Here is a 14,527-nt window from a genome sequence, read left to right as displayed (position 1 = left end):
TGGAGAACCATTAAGGTGATTCTATTATCTGCTTTTGCACTCCTCTAAGGGATCTTTTTAATGCCATTCATTGCCATTTAATTTGTGACCAAGGGTATAATGGTTGTAGAAAATTGAAAGGAAAAAGCAGGGAGGGATGGATGAGGCATACAAGCCTATAGGGGTGTGCTATTCAAGGTAATTGTTGACAGATTAAAAACCCCATGGTGTAGAAGAGCTTTTAAGAAAGTATCCCTTGTCTGCACACAGCTATATACCTAGCAAGTGACAAGATGCTTGTCTTCTTGTTGAAGCAGTTTTAATTCACCATTAACACTAATCAACAGTTTTATGTTTGTGGGCTACGGGATTGGATTGCTGCAGTTCTCCTCGATTAATTTCTCAATTGCCCCCGTGGCCACAGAAATTTCAAACTTATCAAGTGAGCCAATGTAAGATAGAGGCTCTACGGTGGTTTAATGCTCTTATCTGAATGGCTCTGCATTAATTCCTCTGTATGATTAACGGCAGGTACCTGTGTCGAAATGATCAAGAATTTAGTTTATGGGATAATGGTGTTCATCCAACTTCTTATACGTGCTGCAGCACAGACAGACCTGTGTGATTGTTCTGATTGGCTAGGCGTCAGCACACCATTTTATTCTGCTTCACCTACCTTTTCTGTCTCGCTTCGTGCATTCTCTACACAGGAGAAAGCATCCTTGGCATAACACATGCATCATGTGGTCCGTTGCCTGCACGCACTCCTTGGTTGGAGTAGTAAGCAGCACAGTTCCTGATGTATATTTTAAAAATAATCGCATGCATGAACATGAGTTTGAACGGGTTCTACTTGAGGCGATACATCTGGTGGATGATGAGATGGATTTTATCCTCGCTGCTCCCGTTTTGTTCTGATGAATAAGCTGTGGTGCTCACAGAGGGTCATTTTAAACAGCCCCTAGCTCTCTGTCCCCTGTCCCATGATTCATTGCCTGTTATTGTGCCTTGTCTCTTGACTTCCTTTGCGAACTGATTAAGTCTTTGGAGCAGCATGAAAACACCACAGGGTGTTGCAATGTTTATCGGGGACAGACAGTCCCAGCGAACAGTATGAATAGACCAATGACTCTGAAAGAGGCAGACTGTCATTGTTTATAGCAATTAGTCAGTCTTTTCACAGTTTGCATCATATTAGTCGGTCTTCTCTTTGGTCTACAAGTTTGTTTCATTCTCTTCCAGTGATCACCAGAGTTTAATATGAATATTTAAAGATTTTATCTCAAAATAAAATTTAATTAGAAAAAGGGTTGTGTGCTTAATTCATATCTGATTGGATAAAAGATGACACATTTCTTGGATTGGAGCCGTTTAAAAATTAAATAATTGTATAACAGTATTTTCTTACAGTTTTGCGGTCTGCTGCAGTCAGTCTAAATATTGTGATGGTACCCAGTTACATTTCCTGGGGTAAAGAATCTTTTCAGCTCAATAAATCACGATGTAAACAAAGCCGAAATTTCTACAAGCATGGTTCGACAAGGGTTAGTGCACACATGCAGGCGGGGTCGCAATGTACGGATTTGTCATTAAACTGCCCAGAGAGTTTTGACAGCCTTGTAGATGATCTCCCATCTCAAGGAGGAATAACAGTGTTGTGGTTATTTTATTTGTCTCAAGGCAAGACTCTAACATCATGAATTTTTTGGCAGAGTATCATAATGTGTTACTGATTTCGATATGGCTACTAGTGTTTTTTCTGGGAACCCGTCTAGTTGTTGATGTGCTTAAATCCTCAATAAATTAGGAAATATAAAGCAAAATGGAATATTTTATGCCAAAATAAATGAAACCATCCAGACCCACCCAGCATGCCACCTATTTGCGTGTCATTATTTTAAAGTGACTCTCAAGTAATATAATTGCAAAGTGTATTTATGCTTTTTCGAATATGAAATACAGTGCATCAGTCAGTGGTTTAAAAACAGATGAATTTCCAGCTGTGACTCATCGATTCTGATATCCACCTCTAATGCCTGCACTGCATGTCACACCTTTGCTCAAACAGCAGCCTCTCGATTACTGTTCTCACACTCGGAGGTTTTATTTTTCTGCCATGACAGACAAAAACCTTGTAATATTGTAGGTGTTTTGAATTACAAATAAAAGAGAACTGCAGAAAGAACAATATTGGAGACATAAAAAGGCAGCCAAAAATATGCACATAAAATGAATCGTTAAACAGTAGATAAAGGTAAGTACTTTACTGACCTGTATAGCCTGATGTTGGGGTGCGTTGTTCTGAATTTTTAGAGCTCTCAGTGCAGAAAATAGTTAGCTTTTCTCCTCAGTCTACTTGGCCAAATTGGACAGATTTTGTCTGAAGGTCAGAATATAGAAAAATCATTTGTTGTCAAAAGAAGCAGATGCAGTCACACTTTGAAACTAATCAATGAAGGCATAGAAAGTGATTGAAGAGTGAGGGGAAAATGCATCTGTGCCTTTTAGCTGGTAGAATCTATATTTGCACACACACACATCATTTAGATATTACTGGGTATACCATCAGAGATGTTTTGGTTGTTTCCCCAGTTTGAATTTCCATCTTGTGCCATTGCTATCAGACCAGAAAGATCTGGGCATCTGATACTAGTATTTCCTTTCCCTTAGCAGTTGTTTCTTCTTCACTATATAGAGGTGTTTTTAGTGGTACTGCCTCTGCTGTTGCTCTATGGTTTTCAGGAACTGATCATAGTTGAGCTGCAACTCCTCTGGGTGAGGGTCTCGAGGATGTGTTCTTGGGTCCTTGAATCCATCTTCACCTAGTAGAAGTCGGACATGCTTTGTAGTGCACATTGCACAGTGCACAGTTCCAAACAAGCTGACTTCTTCATCTTAATCTCATGCTCCCACCACATCCTCCTTTTTTTCGCCCTTACTCTGTATCCTATATATAAAGGTTTAGTGCTGCTATCTGGGCCAGCCTTTCCACATCCACCAGAACACCGTGTCTTACTCATGACCCAGTGCCTCAGAGCTGAATAAAGAATCCTGAATTTTTCAGGCTGTGTGCAAGGGAGCTTCATTTGTTGTTCAGAAGATAAAAAAAAAAAAACTGCTTAGGAATGGCTGCAGATAATAGGGCCTGTAATGTTGGTATATTCAGGGAAGAAACTTGCTTTGCTTTATGTTTTCTGTCACTCCAGAGATCGTCGACATAGTCCGGGCGCTTATGTTATCTTTTGAGTCCCATTATATCGCGCTCCGAATTAGAAATTGTCATTCATGCATTTGTTTCATCTTGTCTGGACTATTGTAATTCTTTGTTTACTTGTTTATGTAAAGCCTCTTTGGAGCATCTGCAAGTTGTTCAGAACGCTGCTGCAAAGCTTCTGACCAAGTCCTCCAAGTTTTCCCATGTCACACCCCTGCTGATTCAGCTGCACTGACTCCCCGTTAAATTCAGAATCCAGTTTAAGGTTTTGACCTTGACTTTCAGGGCTCTGCATGGACAAGCACCAACATATATAAGTGAACTTTTACATCCATACATTCCCAGCAGGTCCCTGAGGTCATGTGACCAGGGCTTGCTTGCTGTCCAACACACGAGGCTGAAAACAAAAGGCGACAAAGCTTTTGTAACTGTGGCCCCCAGATTGTGGAACTCTCTCCCTTTGAGCCTGAGATCTGTGGACTCAGTGGTCGCTTTTAAAAAACAGCTAAAAACTCATCTTTTTAAACTTGCTTTTGGTTGATTTTTATTTTTAGGTTTTAGCTTCTGTGAAGCACTTTGTGATTTTTATCTTGAAAGGTGCTATATAAATAAAGTTTTACTTACTTACTTACTTACTTTGTAGGCATGACTTGTTCAAACCAGCAAGCCAGCCTTTGATTTGATGCCAAGTCTCTCAAGGTGCAGCAATCACCTCTTCATTTGTTTTGTTTTCTTAGTGCATGGATAATTTCTCTGTGACCTTTCAAGTGATCTTTCCTTTCCTCGGCATCAGGGATTTGAATTTCGCTGGCTTCACTGATTCATCCAGCTCAGGAGGTCTGCTCCTCAAGGCATTTTAGGATACATCTGCTCCCTGAGATAGATGTCATTCTCACAAGCATTTATTTGGAAAAGAAATTCCTGGAAAAAGAGTCAGTGTATTGAATTAAATTAAACTCAACTCCTAATTAGCCACATGCCAAAAATCAAGCAGTGTCAACACGTCTAGATTTAATCTTAAAGAATAAGTCACATAAATTCGCTCTCAGTGGTGCTTGCCTTAATCTTAAGTGATCATGTTCTAATTTTACACCTTCGAGACAAACTAAACATTTCATCATACAGCCACCAAAACAGTTTGTTGTTGTTCCTTAAGGATATTACAGAGGATATTACAGAGGATATTACAAGAAATATCTCAGAGATGTTAAGGTTAGGGGAAAACAGCACTAGGCCTAAAGTCCTGAATGGATTGCAGCCAGGACCTTAGATAGAAACAACTGTGTCAGGGCATTTAGAAATGCTCACACTTATTTTGTTTTGTTCTGCTGATTGCGAAATTAATCTAGCAAATTTTAGGGGACTAAAATCAATAGACTTGCTTCATTATGGGCATGCTTTTTCCCTACCTAAGCTTCTTTCTATAGCTTTTGTCCTTGTTCTTGGCAACATTTCTATTAGTGCTTGACTATGCAGATGTAATTTATATGGATACTGTTGCCCGTGTTCCTAAGCCCCTTGATATGTCGCTGTTCCCTTAAAATTATTAAAGGAAACAGCTCTAACACCCTTCACTGTATCTTATTTGAATAGATGTGATGGCCATCAATGGAACATGTTATTTCTTTAATAGAAAAAGACATTTTTAATAAAGTATGGTATCATTTATTGACTTAGAAATATTGGATACTGCAGTCGAAGAATGCATTATGTTGAATATAGCACTTCGGATTTCCTTAGGTTAAACAGATTTTTTTAACCTTGAAACAGTTTTAGCTTATGTTCAGGTACTCTTTTTTTTCCTTAACCTGTCTGCTGTGCTTAGTGCATTTTAAAAAAAAAATATATAATATCTGTTGAGCTTGTATTATAGCCTGCTAAAATCTGTTGCTGTTTCGTGTGTAGTAAATAACCTGAAGAATGTGGAACTGTGGAACTTTAAAAGAAATTCTTTAAAATCTGTTATCCATAGCTTTCACTCTTATTTATTACCACTTCCTTCCCCATGTCTCAGCAACATACATTTAAATCAAGATAATATCACTTTCCTTCCATCACTCTGGCTCTCCTTTCTTTGTTCTCTGATATTTAGCGTTCCGAAGCTCGACCGAATGGTCTTCCTTCACCTTTCCGTGTCACTCCTTTTCCCTCCTCTGACTTGCCCTTACATTTCTCCTCATTAGAATACATTCATATCTCAAATTCTAGCTAACAGGATCATCGTAGTGCAAAGTGCTGGGAAGATCACAGGGGTGCTTTTAATGAAAGGTGTGTGTGCATGGGCCATTTCTAAATTACTCATCCGTAGACAAGGTTGTCAGATGAAAGGAAAGAACATAAATCCACGGAGAGAAGATGGATGTTGATGACTTGATGGCAAAAGAGAGAGAAGGATGTAAGCCTCTCTAGGACTATTAGATCAAGCAATAGTGCGTAGATGGTAGATTACTCATAATACTAGAGAGTCTGTCTTTACTTTTTTACATTATACGTTGCCATTTACATTTTTTTCACCATCTTCCTTCGTTATTTCCTTAATGTTCTGCACTCCCTTCGCTCGTCATCTCTTGTCAGAAATCTGTTTTTAGTGTTAAATCATCCTTCAGAAGGAGCAGGTTTTACTTCATTAAATAGTAGCAGAGTGCACTGCTTGACTGGAGAGTAAGGGTAAGAGTCTGTCCTCATGGGCTCTATCAATAACCATTAAGGATCCTCTCTCATTAGGCCAAACCTCATAGACCCCCAGGGCTTGAGGAATGGGCTCAGCCATCTTATGTGATGGGGTACGCTTAGATGGCATCACCACTGTTTGGAAATGCAAATTGCAATAGTTATTTCCCCCTCCAGATGATTGTCATGAGGCCTATGTACATAGCCTTACTCTCGTTCAACCTCTTTGCTTAATCAAGGAGAACCTCACTCCCCTATCAGCGACCTGCAGTTTGCTTTTCAGCTCCTCCCTTTTCCGTCTCTCTATTTACACACACACACACACACACACACACACCTCAGCCCCATTCAGCATATCCGAGCTACTGCAGTATGATTATTCATATGGCAATGAGGCTGGCTCAAGCTGGCAAGGCTGCCACAGCATGATGGGACTCTTTCCGGATGATGACTTAGGAGTCTTGCGGCTCCTCTGCCAAGAGCAGGGAATTCAAACTTAATCAGGGCAAGGACCCCTCCCTCCTCCATCTACTAGAGAGCTCCCTAGGTTATGGCCAAAACAAAAAAAAAAAGAGTAAAAGAGACAAAAGTCAAAGTATAAGGATCATCACATGCTTGCCCCCCCTCTGTTTTCATCACAGGGAGACAGAGGTTTTCTCTAGTAAGCGATGGAGTCACTTTGGTTCTATTGGTGAAACTTTTCTTTGTCACTCAGAGAGGAAACATTAGTAAGATTAGCTTTTTCCTACTCGATCAATCCTATCTAAACCTGTATCTCTTTCTCCCTCACACACACACACACACACACACACACACAATGCGTATTGTCCATCCATCACCCAGAAGCATAGCCAGCACGTTACACTGAAGACCATGCCTGCTCTGTAGCAGCCCTCTCAGCCTTCAGCTTTCCTCTTTTCCTCTGGCCATGGTCACATAAAGAGAAGGAGGCAATGATCAGTCGTGATCAATAAAACATCGACTGCATTAAGGCTTATGAATAAGTCATGGATGGAAAGAACCAAGTCGTCAGAAGACATGCACATATACAATCAGCTAAGTGATCTTTTACTTAGGCCCGGGAAGATGAACAGACAGAAAAAGAGAACCAATCAAAGCCTTTGAGTTATGGGGAACTTATCTCCCATCCACTGTATGTTGAAAGCTCTACTGTCTTTTTTTTTTTTGTCCACTACAAGTCCCATTCACAGCCTCACTCTCACTCAAGTAATGGCATTTTCCTCTGGGTGGAATAAATAAGTTATAACATCCATGTGTCCTAAAGCTTAGCAAAGACCATCTGAATATAAATAGTTCATTTGCCTCCGTAGTTTAGGCCTCACTTTGTGCCTCTCTTTGTGTGTGTATGAGGAGCAGGGTGACTGTTTTGGTTGACTGGAGATGCAAGATGAAATTGCCTTACACAAATAAGTCTGTCAACGTTTTACCCCAAACACCATCTCAGACAGGACAGAGCTTTGTGAGAGCTCAGGGCTCAGCTCAATATAGACTTTTGTGTGCTATGCTGATGACAATGAATGAACAGCCTGTGTGATGCAGTAGACAGCTTGAATCCTCAGTAAAGTTGGTCTAGTGGATAAAAGCACAAAAGGTAACTTTGCCAAGAATTTGAGTTTACAGAACTGTGGAATAATTAATTATCTTGACGCTTAAGTGAGATTGTACAACTAAATAGAAACTTACCCTGTGCTATTTGTCTTGTTGACTCTAATATCATTACTTTTGGCACTCAGTAAGTTGGCGCTGGATGCCAAGGTGTGTGTGTGTTTCTGCATGATTATTATAGCTTCTTGGTTTATAGTGTTGTTTTACACTTTGACCAATAACTAAACTGGCGTGAACTCATTGAGGTTTGGAAGGCTAATATGGTTCTGATTACAGGTCATACACATAGGGACTACCAGGTATTCTTACATGTCATGCTGTTCTTTGATCAGCTTCCTTGTTTTGAGTTTCTATTGTGATGATCTGCTCCTTGAGGAGGTGCAGAAAGGGAGAGAAAGCAGTTCTTTGTTTCTGCCAACAAAAGTGTGTCAGACAGGAATATTCAGGGAGCAGTGCTCTGAAAGGTTTTGCTTCCTGGTAACAAAAATGGGGATTTTTCTCCCTCAAAGATTGTGCTATAAATGACATGGGCAACAAAGATGGAGGAAGAAAGGTGGCAAGGAAGCTTCAGAGAAGCGGAGATCGAAGGAAATGTATCTATAACAGAAAAATGAGGTAACATTCACAAAATAAGGTCTAGAATATATTTATTAGTTTGCTGCTTTTTTGTTCTTAGATGAAAAGTTTCAGTTTAAAAGTGTCAGGATGATGTAAGATACTGCTTTGTAGATTACCAAACTGCTTACTGCTCTTTTTTTTAAAGCCGGTTTTGGTTGTGTTATTGTGTCCTATCAAAACATCTTGGTGTTAATGTCTTTAGTATTCTCTGCGTCAGTGTTTCGGTGGTTAGTATGTAGTAGTAGAACTGAAAATAACATTTGGGTCAATATCAGGACTCAAGGTTTCCCATAAACACTGCAGCTTATTTCAGTATTCTGTGTTTTAAGATTGTGGCTGGGTATTGTATAGAGTACTGACTGTAGCTACCCACAGGTAGAATACTACTATGTGATGTAATAGTCTTTCAAAAATATATATAATAAGTCAGTGAGATTCGGGCTCTGGGGAGACCAATCCATGACTGCTACTGTTCCATTGTATGTTTTTCTATCCAGACATGCTTTTACTAAGAGTGTGTTTGGGGTCATTGTCATACTGAAAAATGAAACCCATTGCCAAGATCTGATGGTACTTTTCTGTATTCATAATTCTATCAATATTGTCAAGAGATCCTTGGCTAAAATGCAGCCCCAAACCATGACTTTCACACACATGGGGTTAGATACCAACTTGGAGTTAGTATCTTGCCCAAGGATATTTGGCATGTAGCCTGGAGCAGCCAGAGGTCGAACCACCAACTTTCTGATTAGTAGACGACCTGCCCTTCCTCCTCCATCACTCCATAAAACATACTGCCACTGATTTTCAGTCCATTCTTCTGTAGTTTGGCATACCTCATCCTTTTCTTTCTGGTTCTCTTCCTTAATGTCTTCTTGACAGCTACCCTTCTGCTGAGACCATCTCTGATGCGACTTTTTTAAACAGAAAATGGGTCAGCTGAAGGGTCCTGAAGGACTGACTTTTGGATACTGTTCATTTCCTGTAGATACCTTTTTTAGACCCATCTCTTTTTTTCTCCTCCACTTGTGAGTTTCCTAAAAAAAAATTTAAGAACATCATGTTGAGATACAAGTTTTCTGCTAATGGCTCTTTGGGAATCATCTTGTTGGCTGTCAAACTGTGTTATTGTTGGTATTTTTTGTACATTGAACTAAAGAAATGGGAACACGTTATGTGTTTTTGTGACAGGCTGATAGTGACACAGTGCCTAAAGGTACAATTTAATACAGATTCTTTGCTAAGCTTTCTGTAATGTATAGATTCATCGCTTGAGTTTAGTGCATAAATAAAAGGATTTCCACTGAAAATATTCAGGTACAAGCACTAGATTGGCTACTTTTTCAGTCATTTTCAATGTCTAATGATCAACTAAAGAATAACAAAGAAATAGCTCAAGACTTGTGAACATTCTACAGGTGATTGTAACAAATCTTCTTTCCATCACATCTCCTGTACATCAACTTGCATACATTTCAAGACAGAGAATGTTTAATGAAATGACTCGTGTTGCACCCACATCACACTAATATATTCTACAAACAACTGTTACTTGCATTATAACTGTTTTGCTACTATGTGCAGAAGCTTTCCAATTATTAGTTCCTGCTCCGAGTGCTTGTCTGGGAATATATTCATTTGTTTTATTAACTATCATTTGTAACCATTTGTGTGGAAGAGATTATTGATTAAAATGTACCTGTTGCTGTTTGCTCGTTATTAAACCTCCAAATGTAAAAACTGAAAGAAAAAAGCAGCACTGTACCAATACAACATACTATTGAGAGTGATAAAGAAAGGGCATTAAAAGTCTGGCATTCATGCACATCTTTAAGTATACAGGCAATCAAACCTCCACAAGAGTTTATTTGTCTTTCTACTGTAGTTTGTGGCCTGCAAAGTAGAAAGTCAGAGGTTTATTTGAACTAAGCTCTTCTTTGCGTATTCATGCTTTGATAGATGAGTGTAAATTCACATACATAAATGCAAACTAACTGCCCAAGGTCATAGGAAGCGATTGCTTTGAATTGATGTATTTGAACGGCAAGATTAAATGGCATAGCCCTAAAGTGCACTGAATCTCTGTGAATTAAACAGCTTCCACATACTGTGAATAAGTGTGTGTGTGTGTTTAGAAAAAGATGCTGACATGTAGTCTTTTAAAAATGGATGTTGGCCTGTAGATTTAGATGGAAAATCATAATGAGAAAGATGGGGTGGGAGAGAAGTTACAGGAGAGTTGCTTATCTAGCATCACCAGTGCTCCGTCACCCTTGCGACATTGTCCAATTAGAGCATATGATTAGTGTAGACTGTCTCCAGTGAAATTGAATCTATCAGCTAGGCTCAAATTACAACAGGTCCCTGCAATTTAGCTATCACTTTGTCTCTGTCAGCTCAGAGCTGCTGATATAAAACCGACAGAATGGATGATTTCTACTTAAGGCGTAGCTTGATTGAAGCTGATTACATTTCACAAAAGGTTTATTATATTTCCATAATATGCGTGAGTGTTGAACTGTGTGGGTAGCAGGGTGCTGTTTGTGTGACTGCTTTCAGATGTTTGTGGAAAAAGATAAAAGAGAGGAAAAGCTGGAAGACTGGATATGATATAACGTGTGTTTTTCTCTCATCTAGGCTGCCTGAGCCACGAGCAGAGCCCATGAACCCACGGGACTTTGAAGACAATGATTCTGGACCATCAATGGACCACGCCCCCTGATACAAGAAGATCAGACTCTTATTACGTCCACCTGTCCTTCACTATCTGCTTCAGCCAGCCATCAGCTCGCTTGAGCTGTCAGGCTGGCCCCCTCTCTGTCAGCCATCTCCCTGGGACCTCCCCCTCCCCTTTCAGTGCCTGCTGCCAGTAAAGTGACCTTGAAGAAAGCTGCTGTGACAAATATGGATGGCCACATCTTTTCTACTCAAACTTTTCTAATTCCTCACTAGCTACTAACTTTCTTTAATTGAAGCACGCAAGTTATGTGCAATCAATTACCATCAGGCTCAATTTTCACAGCCAGTCAGATCCTTGGCTTACTGGTGAGCCTGGCTGACTTAGACAGTAGCCTGGGTAGGCAGCCGAGCAAAGCATCTGTTAAGCCCAAACTGATGTCAGCAATAGGAAATTCTTTGACACGGTGCACTTCACTCTTCATTTATTTGCAATATCATTTTGGCTCTGCTGTCTTGACAAACCCTCTGGACACTCTCAGATATAAAAAGGGAGCATTTCTCAGATGCCACAATGCCTTAGATTGTCAAGAGAATTTATTGTTCTGGGTGTTTTATGTTGATTGTATAAAAGTGGGGGGAAAAGGAAACTGTCATATGTGCTTTATATCATCCTGTTGCTTTCACCTTCTCCTTTCCCCACATCCTCTGCCCTACCCTGTCTCAGAAGGCTTGTAGATTTGTGCCACTTCCTCATGTGCTTGTCAGATTTATTATCAAAGGTGGGGGGACATTTTGACATCTATCGATCGCTGAATGTTGCTGACTCTTTGTTAGGTGAAAATTGAACCACATTTTGCGCAAAACAGCTCTCCAGCTCTCCAGCAGTTATCACCTTTTATGTACTGTAATGTAAAGGCTCATTACTCCTGGCCAATCTGCACCGAGTGACAGATTACAGTCCAGACAAGTGTATGCACCTCCTACCTTGACCTGCTCATCCATACCTTTCATTTATGATGTACTGCCACGAGTCTGTCTGTATCAGCAGTTTGTTTTTAATGTGATTGATTCTGTTGCCTTAAATCCAGAATTGAAAGCTGTGTCACCCATAATATGTGGGACAAGTTTGACAACAACATGACTTCACCACTGTGGCACTACACTAAGATGCACTGAGTGTATATCTTCCCAAGGGAAATGTTGGTGTGTCAACAGCCTATTGAAAAAACTGAAAGCGCTTTTTTTTTCCTAGTATAACAGCACACAGGAGTCTGGCTATCTGATGTTTTCACTTGTTTTTATTTGTCTATTTTTGTCTTAAATCTATAAATAAACTGCTTGTTTCTTAGATTGGATGCAGATGATGACATTCGTATCTCCACTTTAAGAGCCATTGTTTTTATCTCTTGCAAAACTCTAGAAATATATGAAGGTCATCAGTCAACCAAGTCACCATTATCAGAAAACCTTACAGGCATGTGAGACTTTTCTTTTTACTGATAGATAGAGACAGGAAACAAGATGAAATGCCCTAAAGAGGGAATTCGGGAAGTGGAGAATTTTTTTCCATTAAAATTCAAAGCAGCAACACATTCAGATAGTGCTGGGAATGGGAGGTTTGGAAACAAGAGGGGGTGATGGAGCAGGAGAGCTCTTTAGGGTCTCTGCTTCTCCACAAATGCATTTAAATGCACACTAGCTTCATGCCTGCAGTCTCAGATGAGCTAGAACCCACTTTGATCAACTCCTAACCTGAATCTGAAAGGCTTTGTCTCTCCGTCACTCGTGTTCCTTTCTCACATTACTTTACCGTGTGACGCAGTTCACTTCACACCCAGTTTCTCCCTGAGCTGCTTCATCAAGCCAAGAATGCTTTCTTAGAGCATAATTGAGATATTGACTCAAACAAAACACTGAGACATTGACTCTGACAAACTCATTTAGCCTCTGGTTGCTATCTAGATGATAACATCTAGTTTGGTATTCTCTAATGGGTTTAACTTTTGATCTTCCAACATTTACTAAGCCATTGCCTCCTGTCAAAGCCCCAGAGCACTTAAACCCCTTTAGAGATTCTCTTTTGTTGTGAGCGTTTTAGTGTCTGAAGCTAAATTGATTTAAGTTAGTTAGGCGTGGGCATAGCCAGATACAAGCTCCCGTGTTATCAAAGGGAGGCTGGTTTTATTATCCCTTCATGTGCGTTGCTTATGTCATGGAGCAATAATAACAAACCTGAGAAGGGAGGGGAGGGGGACAATGTGCCCGTTGTCAGGGGAGGAAATGCAGAGGAAAAGATTGTCGGATCTCATTTAGCTGGGAGACCACAAGGTTTCTTTTTTTCCACACCCAATTACACCTGCTCTTCCACGTACACTTCACCGAGCATGATCACACACCGTCACAAAGGTGTGCGAATAAACAGAAGCTCAGTCTTAAGACCTCCACTTTCCTTATGGGGCAAGAAGAAAAAAAGCTGTTTGTGTATTTGTATTGACATGAATTAATTGCTTCATGGGTTGTGAGATTGAATTAGTTACGTGACAGGCTTGCTAGTGGTGGGGATGAAGCTTTGATTGCCGCCATTAAAGGAGCCTGTTTCTCTGCCGTCATTTTAAAAGGCAGTCAGAGTCTGTGGGTTTCCCAGTAATGGAGCAACTCCGCCACTCACCAACCCACCATAACATGCCCTAATGATTCTGTTTATTAGCGTGCAATAGCGGCAAGAGAAATAGGAAATTTCTCTAATAACAGGCTGCACACTGTGCTGAAATGTATCTTGCACGTGCACACTGTGTGGTATATTTATATGTGTGTGCTTTTCTAAGTATTTGTTAGGATGTGCGTTTGCAGAGACCCACACCTCCACCCTCGCCCAATTGGCATGTACCTTTAAGGAGAATGTATTGCTTCTCTCACAGTAAATGCACTCTCTTATTCATCTTTTCCTCTGGTCTCTTCAGACACACACACATGCGCACCTACACAAATACAAACAAGCAAACAGGCATCAGTCTGAGGTTGCTAGTTGAGATTTATTTATTTTATATTTTCGTCAGTTGGCTTTCGGCTTAAGCACTCTCGCTACAACCAGATATGACTGCTACAACACCTGACGTGGTGGTGAAAATTTAAAGCTGGTGTCACCTTAAAAGCCAACATTTTCATCACCTGTGTTGACTTATAAGGGTTTTCAATCTGCACCCTACAGAGAGGGAGGTGAAGAGCAGTGGAAAAATTTGATTAGATTATTAGGGGGTTTTTTTCCACTTTGATAGTTGAAGTTTAAGGACATTTTCAATTCTGTAGCAAAACTTGCAAATTGTTTTGCACATTTAGGCAAATGGGTAAGCATAATTGTCTACAATTTGAGTAATTAGCCTATTATTTCTGTCTTTGACGAAAAAATATTTCTTCTTTGTTGAATAGATTTTTTATATCACCAAAGTATGCTCATAGTCATACATATAAATTTAGGTGTGAAAATCCACAAAACTCGCAAGCGCACATCATAAAAGTTGTATGAACATATATATAAGACTTAAATGTACTTTGTAATCATGGAGGAGCCTGTTTCACCATCCATGAAAGAGGCAAAGGATGTGTGGCAATGCAGCAAGAGAACCACAACAGAGCAGAAGATGCAGAAGAGTGCAGCTAATGGTAAAGTCGATGAGAATCAGTGGCCAGACAGATAAGGATGTCTACTGATTCCAAACACCGGTTTGCTACTGTGGTATCTAC

General features: G+C 40.0%; 1 protein-coding gene across 1 annotated transcript in view; it reads left to right on the top strand.

The window, feature by feature from the left end:
- trim44 (tripartite motif containing 44) overlaps window positions 1–12,139 on the top strand; it is a 45,553-nt gene extending 33,414 nt beyond the window's left edge. Inside the window, exon 6 of the mRNA XM_031756496.2 lies at window positions 10,745–12,139. Coding sequence (XP_031612356.1) covers window positions 10,745–10,829 — 85 coding nt within the window. The 3' untranslated portion in view covers window positions 10,830–12,139. The remainder of the gene's footprint in view (window positions 1–10,744) is intronic.
- The last annotated feature ends 2,388 nt before the right edge of the window (window positions 12,140–14,527 follow it).

Source organism: Oreochromis aureus, linkage group 7, assembly GCF_013358895.1.
Source record: "Oreochromis aureus strain Israel breed Guangdong linkage group 7, ZZ_aureus, whole genome shotgun sequence".
Lineage (NCBI taxonomy): Eukaryota > Metazoa > Chordata > Actinopteri > Cichliformes > Cichlidae > Oreochromis > Oreochromis aureus.
Note: the sequence above shows the minus strand (reverse complement) of the source record. Positions and strands in the feature narration are given on the sequence as shown.